The sequence below is a fragment of the Gadus morhua genome, chromosome 18 (genome assembly GCF_902167405.1).
Source record: "Gadus morhua chromosome 18, gadMor3.0, whole genome shotgun sequence".
NCBI classification, from domain to species: domain Eukaryota; kingdom Metazoa; phylum Chordata; class Actinopteri; order Gadiformes; family Gadidae; genus Gadus; species Gadus morhua.
This window is the reverse complement of record NC_044065.1, coordinates 2,069,716-2,087,542: the sequence shown is the minus strand read 5'-3', so window position 1 is coordinate 2,087,542 and position 17,827 is coordinate 2,069,716. Positions and strand designations below refer to the sequence as shown.

Below are 17,827 nucleotides of genomic sequence, written 5' to 3'. Positions count from 1 at the left end.
GCCTACAGTAAAAGAGAAATTAGCAGAAGGCTTTTTTTAAAAGATAAGTCTTAAGGTTTCGTTTAAAAACAGTTGTATTCTGTGGCTACATATTGGCGGTGGGTAACTTTAGTTAAATTGTAACCTAACACTGATTTGATTTGTTTATATTGTAAATTCAAATTAGAACTTTACGAGATAAGTATCTGAGAAAACATTTATTTTTCACCCATCTTCTTTTTTTCACACCCCAAGATAATTTTTTTCACATCGCACCTTTTTTTCCGGAGCCATGTAGTTATTTTTCCACACCACAAAATTATTTTTACCCTAATCTTTTTTCCACAATACATAAATCTTATTTTTTTCCCCGGTATATGCAGGTCCCTTAAGGATCTCCCAACTATGGTTAATATCTGCGGTGGGTAGTTTCATTATAACCCGGTAATAGGGTAGCGGCGTATCACTGCTTGATCTCATTAAATCCTGTCTCCGCAGATGTAATCCCGCTAAACCTGTCCCCGAGCTCTGCTATGTTGCTCAACGGATCAAGGTTGCTTATCAGTTAACCCACTACTCCACTCTACACACTAAACAGATCACACACACACACACACACACACACACACACACACACACACACACACACACACACACACACACACACACACACACACACACACACACACACACACACACACACACACACACACACACACACACACACTTTTGAAAGCATGCAGCTAGAACATGCCCACTATCATTGTTTGAAGTTTTCGACTGAAGATAAGGCATTTCTATCACCGATTAGGCATTCAACGTTTTATTTTAGTAAACAAGGTAAAACAATGCAAAAGAAAAAATATGTTTTTGTCTAAACAATTTATATAACAATAATGACATGAAAGAAACAGTGACGGCCCGCCTGTCGTGTCACAGCAGTCTCTTCGTGTCGCTGCGTTCTTTTTATGCCGATCCTTCCATAGTCTGCAAGAACAAAGTCACTTAATGCATTATAATAGCGGTAACATTATAATATTATGTTTCTATGATTGCTGTACCATAATAATAACTGACCCTAAAGGCATCAAAATGCTTCCTTGGTGATTTGATCGAATAGTTGGCACGCAAACACAACGCAACAATGTTGCCAACAGATATCATTATTTGCGTTTCCGCAAGCTATAAGGTGTCATTACACCAAATGTACACTAGGGGGTTAAAACGCCTTGATTTGAGGTGCATATAAGCAACACGGCTACGCAATGCTTTGCAAAATGTGGTGAGGTTGCAATAATAGCATGTCATTTTATTTAACCATTGTACTAATAGCAGCATGTTGAGGAGATTTATACATTATAATAGTACTACAATGGTAGTGAAGTAGAACTGTAGTACCGCGTGTGGTGTGAGGGCGAGCAGGGGAGAGGAGATGTCTTTCTTGAAGAGTCTTTTCCGTCCTCGTTTTTGCTTTGTTTCCACGACAACCGCCTCTTTCTCTCCCGAGCGATTGACCACCAGGTTCAGGATGCTCTTCGCTGCTCAGGGCAGAGGTCAAAGATCAATCTCTCCTCAGAACACGCACGCACGCGCACACGCACGCGCACACGCGCACACACACACACACACACACACACTACCTGTGGAGCTCAGGATGGAGGGGGAGTTCAGGATCCTCTGGAGCGTTCCATCTGGCGCCTGCAGAAACAAAACACTGCTGTAGCACTACCTAGTATTACCATAGTACTACGGTCTAAATACTAGTAATACTGTAGTAACACATTACTACTGTCTAATACTACCTAGTATTACTGTAGTACAACTGTATAATACTAAATAGTACAACTGTGGTATTAACATAGTATAGCTGTAAAATACTACAAAGTACATAGTATTAACATAGTACAACTGTATAACAGTAACTAGTGGTATCTAGTACGACAGTGGTACAGTATTAGTACTAGCCGTACTAGAAAGTAGTTTCAGTACGTACTGTAGTATAGTGTCAGTATGGAGTGTAGTATTGTTTCTGTCTGTACTGCAGTATAGTGTCAGTATGTACTGCAGTATAGTGTCAGTAGTGTAGTATTGTTTCTGTCTGTACTGCAGTATAGTGTCAGTATGTATGGTAGTATTATTTACCTTCACTCCGTTTCTCTTCGTGTCATTTTCCTGCGGCTCCTTAGAAAACAAACAATACAATTATATAATTCACCCCTTCATAGAGCAGAGCCCTCACCCATTCAGAGGCCTCACCCCTTCATAGAGCAGAGCCTCACCCCTTCATAGAGCCCTCACCCCTTCATAGAGCAGAGCCCTCACCCATTCACAGGGAGGCCTCACCCCTTCATAGAGAACAGAGCCTCACCCCTTCATAGAGAACAGAGCCTCACCCCTTCATAGAGAACAGAGCCTCACCCCTTCATAGAGAACAGAGCCTCACCCCTTCATAGAGAACAGAGCCTCACCCCTTCATAGAGAACAGAGCCTCACCCCTTCATAGAGAACAGAGCCTCACCCCTTCATAGAGAACAGAGCCTCACCCCTTCATAGAGAGCCGGCCCCTCACCCCTTCATAGAACAGAGGCCTCACCCCTTCATAGAGAACAGAGCCTCACCCCTTCATAGAGAACAGAGCCTCAACCCTTCATAGAGAGGCCTCACCCCTTCATAGAGAGGCCTCACCCCTTCATAGAGAGCCCTCACCCCTTCATAGAGAACAGAGCCTCACCCCTTCATAGAGAGCCCTCACCCCTTCATAGAGAGCCCTCACCCCTTCATAGAGAACAGAGCCTCACCCCTTCATAGAGAGCCCTCACCCCTTCATAGAGCAGAGCCTCACCCCTTCATAGAGCAGAGCCTCACCCCTTCATAGAGAACAGAGGCCTCACCCCTTCATAGAGCAGAGCCTTACCCCTTCATAGAGAGCCTTCACCCCTTCATAGAGAGGCCTCACCCCTTCATAGAGAGGCCTCACCCCTTCATAGAGAACAGAGCCTCACCCCTTCATAGAGAGGCCTCACCCCTTCATAGAGCAGAGGCCTCACCCCTTCATAGAGGCCTCACCCCTTCATAGAGCAGAGCCTCACCCCTTCATAGAGAGGCCTCACCCCCTCATAGAGAGGCCTCACCCCTTCATAGAGAGCCCTCACCCCTTCATAGAGCAGAGGCCTCACCCCTTCATAGAGGCCTCACCCCTTCATAGAGCAGAGCCTCACCCCTTCATAGAGAGGCCTCACCCCCTCAGAGCAGAGGCCTCACCCCTTCATAGAGCAGAGCCCTCACCCCTTCATAGAGCAGAGGCCTCATCCCTTCATAGAGCAGAGGCCTCATCCCTTCATAGAGCAGAGGCCTCACCCCTTCATAGAGAGCCCTCACCCCTTCATAGAGCCTCACCCCTTCATAGAGCAGAGGCCTCACCCCTTCATAGAGAGCCCTCACCCCTTCATAGAGCCTCACCCCTTCATAGAGCAGAGGCCTCACCCCTTCATAGAGAGCCCTCACCCCTTCATAGAGCCTCACCCCTTCATAGAGAGGCCTCACCCCTTCACAGAGCCCTACCTGGACCCTCCTCCTGCGTAGGTTCCTGGTGCTGGGGTGAGCCTTGAAGAAGGAGGAGAGGATGAGTCGTCATGGTTACAACAACACAACACAACAAGGGGAAACACCAACCACTTCATCCCCTCACAAAACAGGAGCTCTCTTCCCTTCATCAACAACGTAGTTCTCATCCTTTCATATGGCCCTCACCCCTTCATAGATCATCCCTTCATAGACAGAGACTCACCTCACTCTTCCTCTTGCGACAGCTTCTGGTGTTGGGATGCTTGAAGAGAGCAGATGGGCAGCCATGGTTAAAACATCCAATCAAGACTACCACTCGCTGCCACAACACAAACCGCAACACAACGCCGCGTGTGAAGTGTGAGTAGGTTTGTGATACTAAATACAAACAAGTGGGTTGTTTTATTTTTGTAGAAATGTCTTTCTTTGTGTTCAGTCTGAAGGGCGCTCACCTTCTGCTCCTTCTCGCTCCTCTGCAGCCTCTCCATCTCCCTCTTCACCGCCTCAAACTCAGCCCTCCTCCTGTCCTCCTCCTTCCTCTGGTGGAAACGCTGCAGTTCTTCCTTCAACTCCTCAACCACAGTGGCCTTCCTCTCCTCTCCTCCCCTCCCCTCCCCCACCGCCACCACCTCCTCCTCCTCTTCCTCTCTGCTCACCACCTCCTCCACTCCCCCTCTCACCTCCTCCACTCCTCTCTCCTCCTCCTCCTCCTCCTCCTCCTCGCTCGTGTGAGTGTTTGTCTCTGCAGAGAGAAGGACTCGAGCTCTATAGTCATGTGTAATGTAATCATACGTCATCTATAAACATGGGTCATTGTTTTCTAGTTAGTTAGTAGTGGTTGGGAGTCAGTTACCTGAACTGCTTGTTTCCGTCGGGCTTTCCGTTAGCCTTTCCTGAAGAGACGAGAGAGCCAGCCGCAACTCTGACACACACACACACACACACACACACACACACACACACACACACACACACACACACACACACACACACACACGTTAAGCGCAGATCAAAAATCACACAGGATTCAACCACTTGAGGTTTATATTTTTACCTTCTTTCTCTCCCTCATCTTGCGCTTTCCTCTCCTCATCTGCAAGGTCCTTCTCCCTTAGTCTCTGTTGCAGAGCTGCGCACTGGCTCTCACTTTCAGCGAGTCGCTCTTCGGCGATGGTCCCCTTCGCGCAGCTCTCCTCAGAGGCCTTCAGCTGCACCGTGAGGCCCTCTGCTTGCTGCTGCAGGAGCCTTTTGTCCGTCTGCCAGGTTTGACGCAGATCGAGGGACCCCTCTTTCTGATTGGCTAGGTCGTCCCTGAGCTGGACACACTCCTTCTGACTGAGGGAGGGGCGGTGGAGAAGAGAGGAATGATAAGGAGAGGGGTAGAGGCGAAAGGGTTTCATTTGGGGTAGGGCAGAGGGAATTGTCTTTTGGCATAGAAAAACAATTGTGGGCAGCAATCGCTCAATTGGAAGATCTGTGGGAACGGTTTGACTAGAGTTCCCTAAACACTGTGGCAATAGAAGTCCAATGTGGCATTTTGATTTGGTACCCAGAATCTACCATTTCTTCTGTGCGGAAAAATCCAATTTTGATTTAGTTTTAGTATATCAGTCCCCTTAGGGTTAGGGATACGAGTTACTAGCGCTAAGGGTAAGCACGGTGACGTACCTGCTGGTCAGCAAGTCTCTGAGCTGGTCCATCTCCTCCTGTAGCTGGGCGATGTGCTGCCTCTTCTGGGCCGACCTCTCGACAGCGTCCTGGCCCTCCCTCCTCATCTCCTCCACAGCCGCGTGGAAGACAGAGGCACCCTCCTCTTCTTCTTCACGCCTCTGTAAAACAGACAGCCCTTCGTCACCCCTAGCCCTCGCAGCTAGGTACCACAGCTAGCCACCACAGCTAGCCAACAGTGTGTAAGATGTAGTGGTAAAGTAACCAATGAAGAGATTCATATTTCGTTACAGGCTGTGGGGCCAACAAGGTGAATTTGCAGCGGCCAGCTACCCGAGTCGTTTCCTGTCGCAAGACATCTGCTTCCTGGGTGAGAAGGTCGACGCTCTGGCTCTTCTCTTCCAATTGGAGGTCCAGGATTTGGAGGCGGCTCTTTGCGTCTTCTAATAGCGTTGATAGGCTAGCTTCAGCGTCAGTCTTCTCCCTGATCTGGATCTGTAACCTGGTGAGCTAAAACACAAAAGTAACATTAGGACATTTCAACTTAAACCTTATTAAAGCCTCCCTGAAACATGACTACTAAATCGTATATACCTCTGTGTCAGCCGTCTCCATGGAGACCTGCAGCTTGCTGATGATGTCATCTTTCTGTTGACATGCCTCCATCAGATCTGACAGCCTCTACGCGCGCGCACACACACACACACACACACACACACACACACACACACACACACACACACACACACACACACACACACACACACACACACACACACACACACACACACACACACACACACACACACACAAATTGTGCAGCATTAGTACTCATAGTGAAACTACTTGCATGCAAATAGTACAGGTAGCGGAAGAATAAGATGAGTACCTCCTGAGTCGCCTTCAGCTGATCATGTGAACTCTGCTGCTCCAATCGCAGCGTCTCCAGCTCATCATGTGATCTCTGCTGGTCCAATCGCAGCGTCTCCCACCCTGCAGGCAGAACAAAATGAGTAAGGTTGTGATTGGTCAGATCGTCATCAGTCTGTCAAACCAATAGGGTCAAATCCCCCATCCTTCCTTCGTTGTGCTGGGCTCAAGCTTCTTGTGCATTAGGAACACCTTATGAAACGAGGTCACATGTACTAATACACCAGTTGATATTATATAGGTCGCCACACATACACACACAAACCTGAGGCAGGGGTGTGTGTGCCTGGAGAGTGTCAGTGAGACAGGTGTGTGTTTGTGTATCTGGCGTCAGTGAGACAGGTGTGTGTTTGTGTATCTAGTGTCAGTGAGACAGGTGTGTGTTTGTGTATCTAGTGTCAGTGAGACAGGTGTGTGTTTGTGTATCTAGCGTCAGTGAGACAGGTGTGTGTTTGTGTACCTGTGTTGTCAGTGAGACAGGTGTGTGTGTTGTCAGTGAGACAGGTGTGTGTGTTGTCAGTGAGACAGGCGTGTGTGTTGTCAGTAAGACAGGTTTGTGTGTTGTCAGTGAGACAGGTGAGTGTTTGTGTACCCGTGTTGTCAGTGAGACAGGTGAGTGTTTGTGTACCCGTGTTGTCAGTGAGACAGGTGAGTGTTTGTGTACCCGTGTTGTCAGTGAGACAGGTGAGTGTTTGTGTACCCGTGTTGTCAGTGAGACAGGTGAGTGTGTGTGTACCCGTGTTGTCAGTGAGACAGGTGTGTGTTTGTGTACCTGTGTTGTCAGTGAGACAGGTGAGTGTTTGTGTACCCGTGTTGTCAGTGAGACAGGTGAGTGTGTGTGTACCTGTGTTGTCAGTGAGACAGGTGAGTGTTTGTGTACCCGTGTCGTCAGTGAGACAGGTGTGTTTGTGTACTCGTGTCGTCAGTGAGACAGGTGAGTGTGTGTGTACCTGTGTTGTCAGTGAGACAGGTGAGTGTTTGTGTACCTGTGTTGTCAGTGAGACAGGTGTGTGCCTCCTCAACATCTCTCTTGATCTTCAGGAGGTCCGCTGTTATCATGGTGACCACCTGCTCCAGCGTCTCTCGACCCTCCTCCTGTAAGGACACACATTATGCACCACAGTCAATCCTTTAACATCATATTACACATCATAACGTCAGATTTAACGTATAACAAAGACTTGTGTTGCTATGAGGGCCATGGTGTGTTGCTCGGAGACAGAGTGTGTTGCTAGGTGAAAAGGTGTGTTGCTAGGAGACGGATATGTGCTGGGTTGGCTCAGTAGCACCCTTTGAGCAGACAGACAGAGGTGACCTCGTTAGTGGCAGACAGTTAGACAGACAGACACAAACATGAAGTAGCAGACAGACAGACAGACAGACAGACAGACAGACAGACACTCTCCAGGTGACATCAAACCAGGTCGAGGCAGCTTGGGCTCGTTAGTGCCAGGGCAATGGGTTATGATCCACAAACCACAACGACTAGCGTTAGAGGCCAAATATGAGGGGCCATACCAAATTCTATTAGTGACTCGATCCGCTGTTCGTGTAGCTAAGAAGACATAGTGGACACATGCAAGCCACTGCAAATTGCAGTGCAAATGATCAAGAGGGAGGGATGTAGAATGTTGGTGTATTTAGTGTCTCTCTATGTTCACATTTCTAGTCTAGGAACAGGCCAGTGCCTCTCACACTGATACAAGGTGTTATTTCCAACATTCCGCCATTTGAGATGTCCCAACAAGGATGAACCAACCTGGTCGTCTGGGACATAGCCTGGGCCATATACCTCATCAAGGGGGAGAGTGCTTCTGTTCTCGTTATTCACGTTTTCTTCAATATAATTTGGTTCCATTTGGTTTGGTGAGAAGAGGGATCGACAGCCACGGAACACGTCTCGAAACTGCTCCTCAACCGCGTCCACTATAGATTATTCAACCTAAGTCTGTATCTCGCTGTGTTACATCCTGGAATAAACCTTCTATTCAACCCTCTTATCCAACCTATCAAGTTGCTTTGATTTCGACTTCAAGAATTACTACGACGATGAAAAATACACAACGTGTCAATACGAACAGTTTAGAAATAAGCTGAAATCTAACACTTATCACAGTACCTTAGTAACAGATGAAGGGAGTGACAGACATGAAGTAGCACACACAGACAGTACCTCGTTAGTGGCAGACAAACAGGAAGTCTTGCTGACGAGGGTCTTCATGATTTCCATTCTGTTCTCTGCTCTCTCCTCCAGAATCTCCCTCTCTCTCACCAAGCGTTCACTGGAGAATATTAATAAATGTCACACTGGTAGTATAGATTCGAGCAGTATAGTATAGTAGTGGTAAGATAGTGAAGTACAGTAGGGCCGCTCGATTATGGGAAAAATCATAATCACGATTATTTTGGTCAATATTGTAATCACGATTATTGAAACAATTATTTTTTGAGTTTGAAAACATGTTGTATTTATTCAGCATGACTCTCCCAAAGAAACTTTGTAACCCAGAACTTTGAAATTTCGCCTTAAAAAATACACAAAATGGTCAAAAAGAAAACGTTCCAATCTAAAATGAATTACAGATATGTACCCAGCTGTTCTGCCCTTTCTATAAAACATTTATAAAAAAATTAAAAATTAATAATAATCGAAATACTCGATTATGTTAATGTTGTGATCGCTTGACGCTAAAATCGAAATCGTGATCAAAATTAGATTAATCGCCCAGCCCTAAAGTACAGTAATAATATAGTAGTTATATAAGAGTAGTAGTGTAGTAGGAGTATAGACGAGCAGTATAGTATAGAAGTGATATAGTAGTAGTTATACAGTAAAGTACAGTAATAATATAGTATGTATATAGGAGTAGTAGCGTAGTAGGGTAAGCACCTGTAGTCCTTCTCCATGCGTTCAAAGAGCTCCATGAACTCAGCGCTGACCTCCTCTCTGATCTGCAGCTCTAGAGCCGCCCGCAAGCCGCCCTGGGACACATTAGACCATACATACATGCAACTAACGTGACCTGTATATCAGGCAAAATACACATGATCAGTTTATTTAAACATGTGGTACGCTAGGGGGCTGTGAAGCCCGTGACGGATAGGTTTGGCGGGTAAAAGAACATGTAGGGTGACGTTTTGTCTATTTTTCCACCATGGCAGTTAAAAGGACTGCCTTCTAAGGCCCAATCCCATTTCTACCCCTTACCCCTTCCCCTTACCCCTTCAAAACAAGGGGGAGGGGTAGGGGTAAGGGGTAAGGGGTAGAAATGGGATTGGGCCTAAAAGTCCATTTTGGGAACGAACAGATAGAGACAGACTGACAGACAGACACTCACCTCCTCGGGGCCTGCTTCGAGCACAGTCTCCTCATCCATACACTCCTCGTCCTCGTCCTCTTCAGTATCGTCATCCTCATCATCATCTTCCTCCACCACATCCTCTAGGGTCGTCTCCCAGGCAACCATGGAGCTCTGCCGTCCCCGTTTGCTGGGACAAACAGCCTGGTTGATGATCATGGACAGCTCCCTGGCGGTCCTCTTGGGGGCCACGGGGGGCAGCACGGGACGCGAGGTCAGCACCACCACCTACGCAGAGGGGGACAGAGAGAGAGAGATAGACATTGACAGACAGACAGACAGACAGACAGACAGACAGACAGACAGACAGACAGACAGACAGACAGAGAGACAGAGAGACAGAGAGAGAGAGAGAGAGAGAGAGACAGAGATGTAAAGAGATAGTTAGCGAGCGAGGGACAGAGTGAAATAGAGAGAACGAGGTAGATAGAGACGGGGAGAGTGAGAGCAGCGCTCTGTAGCCTGTGGTGTGTTTGGGCTCCGACGTTACTTAAAACTGAATCGCCGCATCGGGCCACCACAGTGGCTCAGCCGAAGCAGCTCACGTACCGCCCCAATACACAAATGCCTGTGATTGGTCAACGATACCTCGTCAGTGGTTATGTTGCGCCACACAGCGGCTCGCGTCATTGAACGCACACAGCACATAAATCAACAGTGAATACATCGATACCCTATCGATATCGCGTCTCCCAGCCAACTTGATGGACGGTAAACGGCGGCCTTTAGGGGGGGGGGTTCTGGAGGCGTGCGAGGGACGAACCTTCTGGGCCAGGGCGGAGAACTTGAGGACGGTGAGCGTCTCATCGTAGGCGGACGGACACTGGCTGATGTTGACGATCATGCACACGGCGCCGCGACCGCACAGGAAGCCCTGCAGGAAGTGGGTGAGCTTGGACTCCCTGAAGGGAACGTGCTGAGGAACCCTAGAGGACCGACGGGAGGAGGAGCCGGGGAACGCGTGGTGAGAGGAGCGGACACACAGTGCTGACAGACATCTTGTGACCAAATAAGGGCAGACATGGATTGGCAGGAGGTAAACGGTGGCGCTGCTGACCTTTGGTGCTGGTTGAGCCTCATGGCGTTCAGACACTTGCCCAGCGTGAGCAGGGAGGTGTTGATGTTTCCCGCCTCTTTGAGACGCTCACCCTGGCTCTGGGTGCGAGTGCAACGCTCGGATCCGGCCAGGTCACAGAGACAGAGCCTGTAACACACAGACACACACACACACACACACTTCAGTACTCTGATTAGAGTGAGTTGTGAGGAAGTCATTAGTGATGTATAAGAGGGACTCACTCGCTCACAGACTTCACTCTCATGAGTCCTGTCTTCTCAGAACGCAAGATCCTGATGGAGAACATACTGTGGCTGGAGACAAGGAGACAGACGGGTGGAGAGTGAGACAGACAGTCAGAAAGACAGGTACCTATTGGGGGCATTCTTTGATCAACAACGCTGGCTCTGCAGCTAACGTTAGCTTTGCATCCAACGCTAGCCTTGCAGCTAACGATAGCCTTGCATCCAACGTTAGCTTTGCATCCAACGCAACCCTTGCAGCTAACATGGGGAAACGATCAGAGGCGTTTCTGCCTCAGGTTGTAGGAGTTGACGAGCCAGGCTTTGTCGTGTGATTTAAATCATCCCTGCTGGCCTTGGATTGGTTGTTACCTGCGGCTCGACAGCTGGTTCAGTTTCGTAGCGAACAGGCTTTGGTTCTTCTTGCCGATCTTCATGATTTTGTAAGCCTCTTCTGCACTTTGGACCTGAACCCAGCGTAGGTCTGCACAGAAACACACATACTATAAGGATACACATATATACACACACACACTCACTGCCAATACATATGCACTGTTGTACATAGTCCTTTATTTGTATTCTGCACTACTGGTTTTGCACAGAGAGTTTGCTGCTGAAACCCTGCGAATCTCCCCAGTGTGGGACTAATAAAGGATTATCTTCTCTTATCTTACACACTATACATATATTACACTATCGTGTACTACTATATACTAGGATCTTGTAGATAGGCTGAGATAGTTCACGGGGGTGGGTGAGGAAGATTATGGGGGGGGAGGGAGAACTAGATTATGGGGGTTGTGGTAAGGCAGGATATGGGGGGTGGGGGAGAATATTGTCTTGAGGTCGATTCTTGGGGTGGGTGAGGTACATTACGCAGTCGGGGGTTATGAGAGTGGGTGAGGTATATTATGGGGCTGGCGTGAGGTACATTATGTGGTGGTGGGGTAATGAGAGTGGCTGAGGTACATTATGGGAGTGGGGATGAGGTGGGTTGAGGTAGATGACGGGAGGTACCTTTGATGAAGGAGTTTCCCTTGACATCCTGAGCCAGACGTAGAAGATTTCTCTTCTGGGTTCGAGGCTCCTGCATCACGTGAACACGACACTCCTCATCACATGATCATAATAACCACACCCACATCCCATGACCATAACACCCCTCATTCTGTGTGTGCGTGTGTGAGTGTGTGTGTGTGTGTGTGTGCGCGCGTTACCTGTGTTTCCAGTAAGTCATGGATATTTTCCCGGTAGATCTCACAGAATGAAACCCAGACTGAGAACTCTGTTGTAGAGTCGGCGGTGAGCTGGAAACTATCAGACTCTGCGGCACTGCTGTTAGCACTGATGTTAGCAATAGTATCAGAACTAGTGCTAGCACTGCTTATCCTGGAGTCCCCTAACACACACACACACACACACACACACACACACACACACACACACACACACACACACACACACACACACACACACACACACACACACACACACACACACACACACACACACACACACACACACACACACACACACAATTCAGAACAACACACAGGTGCCGGAATAGTTATGTATGGTACTGATAAATAAATAAATAAATAAATAAATAAATAAATAGCACAGTGGTAGTTACTCATAGTTATGTATTGTACTAATAATTAGTAGTTAAGGTTACTATCAGTAGTAATAGTTATATCTTGTTTTAATACCTTCTGAAGAACAGGTTGAACTCTGAGACAAGTTGGGCTTCTGACTGTCGCTCTGAAGAGAGAGAAAATATCCATGAAGCACAAAAATGCTGGGACACACACACACGCACACGCACACACACACACACACACACACACACACACACACACACACACACACACACACACACACACACACACAGACAGACAGACAGACAGACAGACAGACAGACAGACAGACAGACAGACAGACAGACAGACAGACAGACAGACAGACAGACCTGTTTGAGCAGCTTCAGCAGCTGGTTCTTCAGTGTGGCTTCGTTGGTTTGCTGCAGGCGGGTTAGCTTGGTGACGTCTTTACAGCGTTGAGGTTTCAGGCTGCAGTCAGCAGAGAGACGGCCCTCTAGGGACCTGAAGATGACCGACAGAGACCTGGGAAGGATCCCCGCATCACGCTCCGGACCTGAGGACATACACAATACCAGGTAAGGCTAGACGTACACATACTCGGGAAAGATAGATGTACACATAATATATACATAGATAAACATGTACTAGACATATATAGACACACATACATATATGTAGATATTATACACAAACTAGTTGCACAGTTAAACACATACAATCTAAAGCATATAGCCAGACAAGATAGTCTGGTTCTAACACGGAGTTAGGCTCTTGCTTCTGACCCGAGTGGTATAAGGTAGGTTATTGGTTCTGACCCAGGAAGGTGAAGGTCTTTCCGGCGTTGGTGACACCGTAGGTGAAGACGACAGCGTCTCGTCCCTCCAGAACCCCTCGGACCAGCGGGCTCACCGTCCCCTCGAACACCTGTCTCTGGCTGCTGTCTGGACCCAGCACCTACAGGACATGTACCAGTTAGTACTGACACTACTGGTGCGCATACCAGATCCATCTGCTCCCAGTTACAGCTTTTGACGTCACACACACATAAAAAACAATGGCGGCCTCTGTTGGTAGCATCTATAAAAAAAAAAAATCGGTTCCTAGGACATGTTTTATGGTATGAACGTCCATATTAGTGGCATTATTGCACGCGCATCTGATAACTTTGTTTTTCAAGATAATTGATTGGTCAGTAGGCGGTTCTTTTACGCAACTACGCCGAGCCAGGTAAGGTTGGCAGCATACGTCCCCATGGCGATACAGTAGGAATGGGCGATATGGACAAAATCTTATATCACGATATGAGTAATATTATATCACGGTATGGATACATATCACGATATGGTATTTTTGAAGTAAATTAAAATAATAAATGGCTTAAAATAACAATACTTCACATTTGATCAGTTTTTTCTTTTATTTTGAACTTGAATTTCCATGCTTACAAAAGGAGTAAGTAGCGATCAATCTGTCATTAACTGCAGTGTCATATAGTGCAAACATCTTGTAAACATTGAACTGTTTTTTCAATACAAATAACTTTTTTTTTTAAAGGTGTGCTTCACACCTGCCTGGCTGTCAGTCAGTGCAGTGTAATATAAAATAAAAATCACAGCATCACACAAATATTTTAAATACTAATTATACACTTATAAAATATAGTTATGTGCTGTGCAAATAGCTGGTGGTAAAAATAGAACTGTTTCTTCAATACAAATGAGATTTTTTTTCAAGTTAACAGGTGAGTCTCACACCTGTCTTGCTTCAGTCAGTGCAGTGCAATATCATTTATTTTATTTTTTTCTCTCTCGGTATAAACGATATGGCCAAATCTCTCCCGGTAGACACTTTCATATCGTCCACGGTATGATATCGTCATATCGCCCAGCCCTACGATACAGCAATGCTAAAACAGAGATACTTTCGTGTCACAGCATACCCTGGCTTTGAGCGCAAAATACTTCGCTAACCCGCTAATCGTGGTTCGTACTGAGTATAGCCCACACAGCCGCAGAAGGGTTTGTTGACGTGACTTGCCTGGAACGCTACCGAGTCATGAGTCGTGACTTTTAGTCGTAACTTACGGGCTGAAAAGTGTCCCTGGAACGCAGCATAATACTAGCTACACCTGAAGAACATATGCTCGTAAGTACTAGGCTAATACTAGGAATTAGTGACTACAATTACTACTACATCACTTTACTTTATTATAATTACTACCCGCATGTAGTACTACGTTAGTTCTGATGGTCTGCTAGCCGTCCTGTTAAATACAAATACTTTTTGATACCATCTTGTACAGTGTAAACTTGGTTCTTGGTTTATCTGACTGGGACCGTGAAAGTAAAAACCTTTTGAAAATGTGTCAGACTAAGCCGGGAATGCTTGTTTACATCTGCATGCCCTGAGGTCACACGTGATATCAAAGAAAATGAACCATTAAGGGGAAGACAAAGGATACAATATATTACAAAGAGATATAAATGCAATGCTTGCTCTAATAGACACCAGTACACACTGTTCTCGGTATATAGATGGACACATATTCTCACCTTGGTGAAGTTGAACTTCTGTAAGGTTTGCGGGAGGTTCTTGTCGCTGTGCCAACTAGACTGACAGTACGAAGGAGCCTTCAACACCACCGTGTCCACCCCCTCCAGGGACACACAGTCCTGAGGAAACACACAGTCTGCTTAAGACACTTACAATACTAGTACTGACTACACACACTCCAATACTACACACTGACAATACAACTATGCGCACTCCAATACTACTGATAAAACAACATCAACATTACTATACTATCACACACTCATATACCACCGACTGCACACACTGACAATAAAGATACTACTATACTATCATACACTCATATAAAACTGAATACAAACACTGACAATACTAAAGACACTCTTATACTGGTATCTAGGTCATAGGAAGTCGGAAGGTTTGTAAATAGGTGTCAATGCTATAGGAAGCATTACAATTATTTTACAAGGTAATGGGAAACATCCTAAGAAGGTGTGTGTGTGTGTGTGTGTGTGTGTGTGTGTGTGTGTGTGTGTGTGTGTGTGTGTGTGTGTGTGTGTGTGTGTGTGTGTGTGAGTGAGTGAGTGAGTGAGTGAGTGAGTGAGTGAGCGTGTGTGTTACCTTTGGCACGTCCTGGATGCTTTCCCTTGAGGTGACTGGTCTGATCCTTAGATAGACCTGAAGGTTCTCCTTCTGGCCGTTCACCTTCAGCTGCTTAATATTTGATTGTTCCTGTGATTTTATGGAGAGATTAACATCATCATTAAATGATGACAAATATTTAATGGTTAATCGAACCTGTTTTTATGGAAGCCCGTTTCCGCCACGTAAAAGAAAAAAAAATGCAGGTCACAACTCATTATTTTGAGATAGTATCTCATTATTTTGAGATAGTATCTCGTTATTTTGAGATAGTATCTCGTTATTTTGATATAGTATCTCGTTATTTTGAGATACTATCTCATTATAATGAGATACTATCATTATTTTGAGATAACTTCTCAACAGGACCAGACCAGTCATTGTAGCCTAATTGTAGTTTATCCATAGGTGCTACATATAGCCTATTATTACAGTAGATTAGCTGGGATGATGAACTCGATTATTAAAGATTATTTCAGACGGAGGTATACAAATGCTGAAATTTTGGCTCAATTACCTATGGAGCACAACATAAACCTTAGTAAAAGAACTCTAGAAAGAGTGCTTCATAGGAATCAGCTGTGGCGAAGACGCAATAAGGCGGACATCGGAGAAGTAGCCGATTTCATACATCGCCAATTACAGTCCTCTGGCCAACAACATGGCTACAGGTGGATGCAACAGAAGTGTTGGATGGCAGGGATCATCACGGACAGAGAGACCGTTCGTCTCTTGCTGCGTCAAATGGATGGTGGTGGCGTGGATCTCCGTGCACGGCACCGTCTGAGACGTAGAGTCTATGTCAGTCGTGGCCCGAATTATGTGTGGCACATAGATGGATATGACAAATTGAAGCCGTATGGGATATGCATCAGTGGTTGCATTGATGGGTTCTCGCCAAAGACGATCTGGCTAAACACCCACTCAACTAACAGCGACCCACGTCTTATAGCGGGGTATTTCATTGATTCAGTGATGCAGCATGGTGGCCCATTGAAAGTGAGATTGGATCGCGGGACGGAGAACACACACATTGCCGCAATGCAAAGTTTTATTCACGGCAGTGAAAACGGCTGTTCCCCAGACTGTGGTCACTCTAGGTCCAAGCACGGGGAACCAACGTATTGAACGCTGGTGGTGTACGGCTGATTTCTATGAAGCACTCTTTCTAGAGTTCTTTTACTAATGTTTATGTTGTGCTCCATAGATAATCGAGCCAAAATTTCAGCATTTGTATACCTCCGTCTGAAATAATCTTTAATAATCGAGTTCATCATCTCCAGCTAATCTACTGTAATAATAGGCTATATGTAGCACCTATGGATAAGCTACAATTAGGCTACAATGACTGGTCTGGTCCTGTTGAGAAGTTATCTCATTATAATGAGATAGTATCTCATTATAATGAGATAGTATCTCAAAATAACGAGATACTATCTCAAAATAACGAGATACTATGTCAAAATAACGAGATACTATCTCAAAATAATGAGATACTATCTCAAAATAATAAGTTGTGACCTGCATTTTTTTTCTTTTACGTGGCGGAAACGGGCTTCCATATGTTTTAAAGACAACATTAATGATAATATAATATTATAATAATGTATTATTCGTAATCAAACCTGGGTTGGTGAGGAGTAGTCCTGGAATAGATCTTTGCGGATATCGTCTACCCGGACAGGGCCCTCTCTATCGGGCTTCCCAGCCAAGCAGCTCTCCAACATTCTGGTTTTAAGATCATCATAATATTCATAACGTCATAATTAACAGTGTACTACAGTTGCACGAGAACGACAACAGTAGTACAGTAAACGACACCATCAGTGGCTCGACTAGCGGCTACACCCGTGCTAACTAAAGTTACTGCAGGGACACATTTCCAACCTACATTACTGTAACCCCATGCAGTGGGTATTTCAGATTGTCTTATACAATACATATATATTATACGGTAACTTCACTTACTTAATGGCAGTAACTTTAACTTAATCTCGTTGAGATCCTTCAAAACAATACATTAAGAAAATCTTGTTGTAATGCTCGGTGGGCCGCGGGGTCATTTTAAACATGAGACAGCGGACCAATCACCGGACTGAATACATCCACATCCACGCCCACTTCTCCTCGAAGCAACACTCGCGAGAAGAAGACACTTTTTTTTTTTTTTTTTTTTACAAATACCCTGGTTATATTGGTTTAAAACGAACGGGCACAGTCAATTAATAATATCCTCAGCTAATTTATATG

General features: G+C 45.8%; 1 protein-coding gene and 1 long non-coding RNA gene across 2 annotated transcripts; one reads left to right on the top strand and one right to left on the bottom strand.

Moving 5' to 3' along the window:
* Window positions 1–786: 786 nt before the first annotated feature.
* LOC115530636 (kinesin-like protein KIF20A) lies at window positions 787–17,677 on the bottom strand. Its single transcript, XM_030339297.1, has 30 exons — window positions 17,546–17,677; window positions 17,203–17,305; window positions 15,557–15,667; window positions 14,956–15,075; window positions 13,219–13,357; window positions 12,772–12,956; window positions 12,512–12,563; window positions 12,020–12,201; window positions 11,820–11,889; window positions 11,172–11,283; window positions 10,800–10,871; window positions 10,558–10,704; window positions 10,264–10,426; window positions 9,480–9,728; window positions 9,032–9,123; window positions 8,315–8,423; window positions 7,128–7,236; window positions 6,101–6,204; window positions 5,806–5,892; window positions 5,545–5,721; window positions 5,212–5,372; window positions 4,598–4,878; window positions 4,397–4,465; window positions 3,996–4,285; window positions 3,767–3,805; window positions 3,541–3,582; window positions 2,122–2,160; window positions 1,620–1,677; window positions 1,378–1,517; window positions 787–966 (listed from the first exon to the last, which is right to left on the bottom strand). The coding sequence occupies exons 2-30, from the start codon at window positions 17,302–17,304 to the stop codon at window positions 946–948; spliced, it is 3,522 nt and encodes a 1,173-aa protein (XP_030195157.1). The 5' UTR covers window position 17,305; window positions 17,546–17,677; the 3' UTR covers window positions 787–945.
* On the top strand, window positions 3,770–5,787 carry LOC115530641 (uncharacterized). The gene is made up of 2 exons (XR_003973755.1): window positions 3,770–3,903; window positions 5,505–5,787. It is a non-coding gene; the product is annotated as an uncharacterized LOC115530641 (long non-coding RNA).
* Window positions 17,678–17,827: the final 150 nt, after the last annotated feature.

Bases quoted from the DNA above. Each gene is read 5' to 3' on its own strand.
- LOC115530636 (XM_030339297.1), bottom strand. From the start codon at position 17,304: ATGTTGGAGAGCTGCTTGGCTGGGAAGCCCGATAGAGAGGGCCCTGTC. The intron at 5,893-6,100 runs GTACTCATCTTA...GCGCGCGCGTAG, and splicing joins AGCTGAAGGCGACTCAGGAG to AGGCTGTCAGATCTGATGGA. The intron at 1,678-2,121 runs GTAAATAATACT...TTGTTTCTGCAG, and splicing joins CGAAGAGAAACGGAGTGAAG to GCGCCAGATGGAACGCTCCA.